The sequence below is a fragment of the Malus domestica genome, chromosome 11 (assembly GCF_042453785.1).
Source record: "Malus domestica chromosome 11, GDT2T_hap1".
In the NCBI taxonomy this organism is placed as follows: Eukaryota; Viridiplantae; Streptophyta; class Magnoliopsida; order Rosales; family Rosaceae; genus Malus; species Malus domestica.
Genome location: NC_091671.1, coordinates 36,326,558 through 36,333,650, shown reverse-complemented (window position 1 = coordinate 36,333,650; position 7,093 = coordinate 36,326,558). Strand labels below are relative to the sequence as shown.

The following is a 7,093-nucleotide window of genomic DNA, read 5'->3' as shown; positions in this document are numbered from 1 at the left end:
CGTAGTCTAGCTAATTTAGTTTTCAACATTTCTTTTGGAAATAAATTATAGATGTTTTTGTTATAAAATTAGATCTGTAACCATATCATGTATTTTCCCCTATTTAAATATCAATTTATCATATAATTCTTTATTCGATTATATATTCTCTAATGAGGAACGTAAGTGGAATGGCCTAAAGTGTGTTTATATTCCAGATCTATTTTTATCTTTTCTTTATTTTACTTTATGTTCGCTCAAGAGCAATGTCATACATTTTTCGTTTTTGAATATCTTTGTTGGGGAACTAAAAGCAGTCTACAACATGCAAACCAACTCGGGCTAACTTTTCCCAAATGACGAAAATCAGTTTCTACTGTGATTCAATGTAGGTTAAAATATTGATACAAAATGTAGGGCTAAAATCGTCAATAGCTCAAAGTTGGAACCCACAAGAGAATAACCCTTTCCTCTCCCATTAGATTTGTCTTTGAACCTTTATTTGTTTAAATTTATGTTTTCTCTATACAATCTCCATGTTCTACAAATTTAATCATATCTTACATCATTCTCTGTTCAGATGCCTGCAGAAACTAAGGGTATGTTTGGGGGAAGAAATTTCATATTGCAAGGGATTTAGGTGTATAATAAAATAGATCATATAAAGTTTGGTAGGAGGGATTAGAAATACATTACATGAGCATTATAATACGCATACGAGAGGATTTTGCAAATGATTCATTCAAGTAGTCATTTGGTGCATTTTCTAGGGATTAGAAATAACCTCTACCATACTTTTAATAATCCCTCTTACATATATCTTTGTAACATTCATGTGGTGCATTTTTTTTATTCCTCTCATCTAACCTTTTGTGATCCAGTTCATCTTCATTTTACCTAAACATGCATTGAAGATGAATTTGCCTTCAAGGTCTCTCACCCAAACATAAGGGCGATCCCAAGTCAACAAGGCTCCTCGCTTTGTGAGCGTCATAGGAAAAATATTTATTGTACGCAGTCTTACCCTTATTTTGTAAAGAAGATGTTTCCACATTCTCTCACCGAAACATAACTTAAAGAAAAACAAAGTGCCAAATCGTATACTTATAGTATCTTTTGTTCATTAGAAGCCCAAACGCAATGAAGATGATTTTTTTTTTTCACTTGTAATTGACCACAATCAGTTGGGTTTTCGAAGAGGAAAAAGATTCCTAAAGGTATTTTACCTGAAGGAATGGGAAAGCTTTCCTGCGTTTTAAGTGTAGAAACATGTTCTGTTTTTTCAGGAAGCGTATCTTTCTATAAATGGGTTCGAACTCAAAGTTAAAGTATGCCAATGCATGCAACAAAGATAGAATCAGTGCATTACCAGATGAAATTATCTGCAACATTCTTTCCACCCTGTCAACTAAAGAAGCTGTAAGGACCAGTATTATATCACCGAGATGGAGGAATGTGTGGGCTCATGTTCCCACTCTAGACCTTTGTGATAAGCATTATCAAAGAGAATTTAACCCAGTTGGTTTTTCTGAGTTTGTCGATCGTGCACTCTGCATTCATAGCCCGTTCAACAATCATGAATTCCGTCTCTCTAGTGCTTTTGCTGAGTTTGTGGATCGTGCACTCTCCATTCGTGGCACGTCCAAAATTCACAGACTCCGTCTTTGTTGCTCTGGGGTGAAGAATTATCCTCTTATTGATGCTTGGATAAGGACTGCCATTAGGCTTAATGTTGTTGAACTCGAACTTGTTCTGTATTCTTTTGGCCGCCCTTTTGAGTTGGCTAGAAATCTTTTCACGTGCAAAACGCTGGTCGTTTTGAAGCTTTTGCTGGAATCAAATATTACCTTCACTCCTACCTCAGATTGTTTCCCAAGTCTTAAGTTCTTCCATGCTAAAGTCTATGATCCTGATGCTGACTCAATGGAGAAGCTCTTTTCTTCTTGCCCTGCACTTGAAGAATTGATCATAGGAGGAGATATTGTAGCTAGTAAAGTTTTGAATTTTAATATCTCAACACCTGAACTAAACAGACTGAAAATATTCTTGGCGGAAGACGACTTTTGGGAAGGATCTGAGTCAAATATCTTTTTCAATGTTAATGCTCCAAACCTTGAAAAGTTTGATCTCGAGGCGGATTTTGTAGCAAACTATATTTTGAATGCAAATTCACTCAGCGAAGCCAAGATTGATCTCGAATATGTGCACACGTCTGGGTACATTGACTATGAACTTGGTTGTGTTGATCGTCTGGAAAGGCTTTTTGCAGGACTTCTCAATGTGAAATATCTGTCACTTTCAGCTCCACTTTTCGGGGTAAGTTTTCTGTAACTTAAACTCGTTTCCTTGTCACTCGTTTGATAATCATTTTGTTTTTGTGCTTGAGTTTTCATTTTCTACGGTGGAGAAAATATATTAGAGAAATGAGGAATGAAGATAGATGAAGGGAGGCAGTGAGACGGAAGAGGGAGAGATGAAGGAGAATAACCGAAAACAAAACCGTGAAACTAAAAACTACTTAAAAGTGTTCGCAGTTGCCACTCAATACTATGGTCTAGTGATATTCCTCTTTACTTGTGAGTGAGAGGTCCTAGGTTCGAATATCGTGATGACGAATTTAATACCAAATTAGGTTACTTATTGTGTGGCTTAGCCGAACTTCCCCCTCCTCTTAGTGTAAAATATATCGTTGTACTAAAAAAAAATGTTTGCAGATTTGATTTTAGTTTGGCTTAAATGTTAGAATGGTCCATGTGTTTTAGTCATTGGGTCAATTTAGTCCTTGTGTTCTCAATTTGACCAATTTGGTCATTGTGTTTATTTTCATAAGGCAATTAAGGACATTTCCATCTAATTTTTGTAAAAAAAGATTAAAAATTATTATAAACTTATTTATAAAATTATTTATTTGATTTAAAATATTTAAAAGTGAAACAAAATAAAAAATTAAAAGAAAAAAAATTCTCCTCCCAACTCTCTGACCTCCTCCCTAACGTTAACCCCTCTCTTTTTTATGTCACAACCTTAATCATTTTTCAGATTAGAAGTTTTATCTCTTACATGTGTTATTTTGCATTTTTCTATAAAGAGAAATGGTAATTATATCTCTTATAATTTTCCTTATGAATTTTTTAACAGAGATTGAATAAAATGTCCTTAATTAGTTAACATAGACAAACACGATGACTAAATTAGCCAAATCGAAAATACGATGACTAAATTAGTGATATGACTATATAACACATAGACCATTTTGACATTTAAGCCTTTTAGTTTTCATTTATGTGTTATCATGTATAAATTTCTTTTACATTCCTTCTGTAATCCTTCCAACACGATTCTTCATTCCTCATAGATCTTCCACATATTTCTCCCTATCTATATTGAAAAATAAAAATTTGACGAAAATGATTATTGATACCTAGTCTTTTTAAGATGCTGAAATTTATCGGTGGAATTAGTTATATATAATATATATGCGCTGGTGAGGAAGTATTTAAGTTTTCATGAATCTTGGAGTGACATTTAATACTTTATGATTCTGGAGGATCCTGAATGTCACACTGAAGATGGTTTTCATCTGCCTGAACTGAATCGTTTGAACCATTTGGAGCTACTTCTTTTTACTTGCTGCAATTGGAAATCACTCATAGATTTGCTCAAGATATCGCCCCATCTGGAACATCTTGATGTTTATAATGTAAGTATTTGTGGATCTACTTTTCACTCTAAAATCTAAATGCATATGGTAAATAGGGGAGTAGATTTCAGAGACCTTAATTTCACTCTTTTATTTTTGAACTATCTTCAGAACAAGGAATGTACGTTGGAAAATTATCGTGATCTCTTGGTATGTGAATGGGTTCCACCTGAGTTTGTGCCTATTTGTTTGTTGTCGCACATCAAGACTATTTGCCTTCGAGGAATCCAGGGCCGGCCTGATGAGACAGAAGTGACAAAGTACTTGTTGAAGCATGGCGAAGTCCTGAATAAGGTCACGATTTATACGTGCGACTTCCGCGTAGAAGACAAGCTGAAACTACGTCAGGAAATTTCAATGTTTTCAAAGGGTTCGACGACTTGTCAAATTGAATTCCTGGAGAAATGATATCTAGGTTCTATATGGATTCCCTTTTTAAATGTGTCCTTTTGACTTTGTTTTGCTGAAAAACATGAATTTATCTGGACTTATTTAACATTTGGAGGACTAATATACTGGGGAGATTTTTGGCTTTTAACTTTGAACAACATATCTTCAACATACATGCATTCACCATATCAAACATATGGTGGAGAGTATTTGCTTAATTATATATAGTCTACTGATATTGGGTATATGAAACCTAATTAAGGAGAAGCATATATCCATGGCAGTAGACACATTGCCCTGAATCTCTAACAAAGAAATCCAAGATGCACCATAGTTAGTAAAATACAAAACAGGTATAATATGTGAAAAATATGTACGCGGATTATTTTGCATAGAATTTCTAAAAATCAAATAAAATTCCACTAAAATCTATGAATTTATAAATCAATTAAAATATCTTAAAATCTCAATTAACATAAGGAGAGGAGTCGTGGTGTCCAACAATTGGCACCTCCTCTATCTGCATCTGCCAGCTCCGGCCGGCGTTAACCCAAACTTGATGGCACTTTCGATATGGGCAAGTGTTGAGCTTAGATAAGATGTGGGTCCTGTAGATCATGGAGAGAATGAGTCAATGAGTGAATGAACCGACAATATTGGATAAACTTAGGGAGTTCAATTCGCCTTATATGACTGCTTGCAAGGCCGATTGTTGATATGAGATTGTAGAGGGGAGAGAGGCGAGGTGACTGCAAGTTGTTTTGGCAGGAATCTGGAGTTGTTGGTGTGTAGCCGGCCACAATGGTGGTTGTAACCTCCATTCTTTCACTAGTTTTCCTTTTTATTTTGGTAGTTGATGTAGGGTGGACCGAGGAGTCTTGGGGACGAAGGATAGGTGATCTGGGATTCGCTCAACTAGGGATAACAGAGCCTTTTCGTGCATTTACTCACACAACCAAATCACATGCTTGTTTTGAAAAGAAGAAATCACTCCCTTCAATTGCACAAGACAAATGTATGTTTCTTAATTAATAAGTCTGCCATTCTAGGCATTCTAATACACTATTAAAAAGGCTTACAATATTTAATACACCACTTCTTAATTATATGTTTCTTAATTAGATAAGTCTGCCATTCTAGGCATTCTAATACACTATTAAAAAGACTTACAATATTTAATAGACCTCTTCTTAATTTCTATGGGACTCTTACAACCTCCAAAGAAGACTTAACCAAATTCCTAGGTGACAACATTTCAAGTTTAATTAAACCTTTTACTCCCCATACAATTAGTTGTTATTTAATGGATGTTGTGTACTGATCAGTAGTGCTTTTAACACTTTTTCTCACCTCATATGCTTGTACCACACTCTTTCTCACCTTACACACACCTCTCTCGTTTTGTAACCGTTAGATTGAAAATTTAAAGTAAAATCAACTGTCAAGACCAACATGGGGTGTGCACTTTGTAAAAAAGGTGTACAAGTTTTAACTGATTAGTGTACAACTTTGAAAGTTGAAATTTAAATAATGGGTGGTAAAAAATATCCTTTAAAATTAGGTTATTTTTGGGATATTCCTAACTGTAGGTAGTGTACAACTTTGAAATTTAAATAACGGGTGGTCAACGGAATTGGATGTCGAGAGAAAATTTTTGGGTGTATACAAAATCACTCTTTTGAAAATCATCTCAAATCTAAAGAGAGTGAAATGCTTGTGCATATTTCTCAATTGTTTTTGTAATTTAACATTAAAATATCGAGAAGCCTAGTTTCAAAATCTTACCTCGAGTTATTATTTGGACTGAAGAGTTCAAAAGTTTTTTGCCCAAAATAAGGGTTCAAAAGTTAATCAGCCCTAAACTTGAATCAATCAGGTGCCATCCATGGACCATGATATGAGTTCGTGATATCGAATTGCATTTTCCTTTTTACCAAAAGAATTGTCATGTATTCCAAAACATTATTTGCTTATGTACATGCATTACATTTGCATATTTAATTGCATGCATGTTTCTGAATTTTGAAACCAGTAATACGGAGAAAGACTTACATGAAAATGGTACATCACAAGCATGGAATTGGTCCAATAATTAATTTTCACATGTAAGTCATTCTCTACACACATTATATTATTAACAAGATCCTGAAGATCAACACCAGCCCAATTGATGTTTGTGTTGAAGTGTGATCTTGCCTTGGCCCAAGATGGATCCAGCCCATGGACAAAGAAAGATCCATACACATGCTAGAGAATTCTAGCAAAGTTCAAGTTGGTGGAAGAGTCTAGAAGAATGGTGATGTTTCCACCAACATGCAAGATTAGTAGTTAGTAGAATTATCTAGATATCTCTAGCATGATGATTACATGCTTCTCCAAGGTTCCATCCATGCCTATAAAAGGAGAAGGCATCCACACCATTTGTATCAATCAAGCAACCAATCAACCAACCAACCAAGTGAGAGTGAGAAGCAAGAATAGTCTTGTAGGAGTGTGAGTGATCAAGAGTGTGTCTCTGGAAAGTGAGTGAGTGTCATAGCTTCTAAAGTTGTGTCCTTGTGAGTGTTGTAATATTTTGTGTGTGTAATACAAGTAATTTATTTACTTGTGTTGTCTCTCCAACACTTCTGTTAGAGTTGTGTACTCTTAAGTTTTTCCCCAACAGATCCCATTTACCATAACCTCTAGTTACATTGTACCAGTGTGACCAAAGTAACAAAAAGACAAATAAAATGAAAGATAAGAATGATCCATAAGAGAGATAACAGGAGATGGGGGAATCTGTGCAAAGGTTTATATTTTAAGGCAACACAATAACCAGTGTGACCAAAGCAGCAAAAAGACAAATAAAATGAACCTTCAGTGACAATCCATAAACCGAAAGAGAGATAACTATACTATTGCAACATTTTTTTTTATACAAGATAGTGTTGGAATAGAGAGTTCAACCTACAACCTTGTTCTTAATTACTTTCTTGGGTTACAAATATCTTGTTATATAATTTCTACATCAAATGTGAATAA

The 7,093-nt window shown here is 34.8% G+C and overlaps 1 protein-coding gene across 1 annotated transcript; it reads left to right on the top strand.

Annotated features, from left to right (window-relative positions):
* Nucleotides 1-1,284: 1,284 nt before the first annotated feature.
* LOC103448870 (F-box/LRR-repeat protein At4g14103-like) lies at nucleotides 1,285-4,087 on the top strand. The gene is made up of 3 exons (XM_029089454.1): nucleotides 1,285-2,295; nucleotides 3,527-3,679; nucleotides 3,791-4,087. The coding sequence occupies exons 1-3, from the start codon at nucleotides 1,285-1,287 to the stop codon at nucleotides 4,085-4,087; spliced, it is 1,461 nt and encodes a 486-aa protein (XP_028945287.1).
* Nucleotides 4,088-7,093: the final 3,006 nt, after the last annotated feature.

Excerpts from the sequence above, each read along its gene's own strand:
- LOC103448870 (XM_029089454.1), top strand. The coding sequence starts at position 1,285 with ATGGGTTCGAACTCAAAGTTAAAGTATGCCAATGCATGCAACAAAGAT. Across the intron at positions 2,296-3,526 it reads TTTCAGCTCCACTTTTCGGG|GATCCTGAATGTCACACTGA; the intron begins GTAAGTTTTCTG and ends ATGATTCTGGAG. Across the intron at positions 3,680-3,790 it reads AACATCTTGATGTTTATAAT|AACAAGGAATGTACGTTGGA; the intron begins GTAAGTATTTGT and ends AACTATCTTCAG.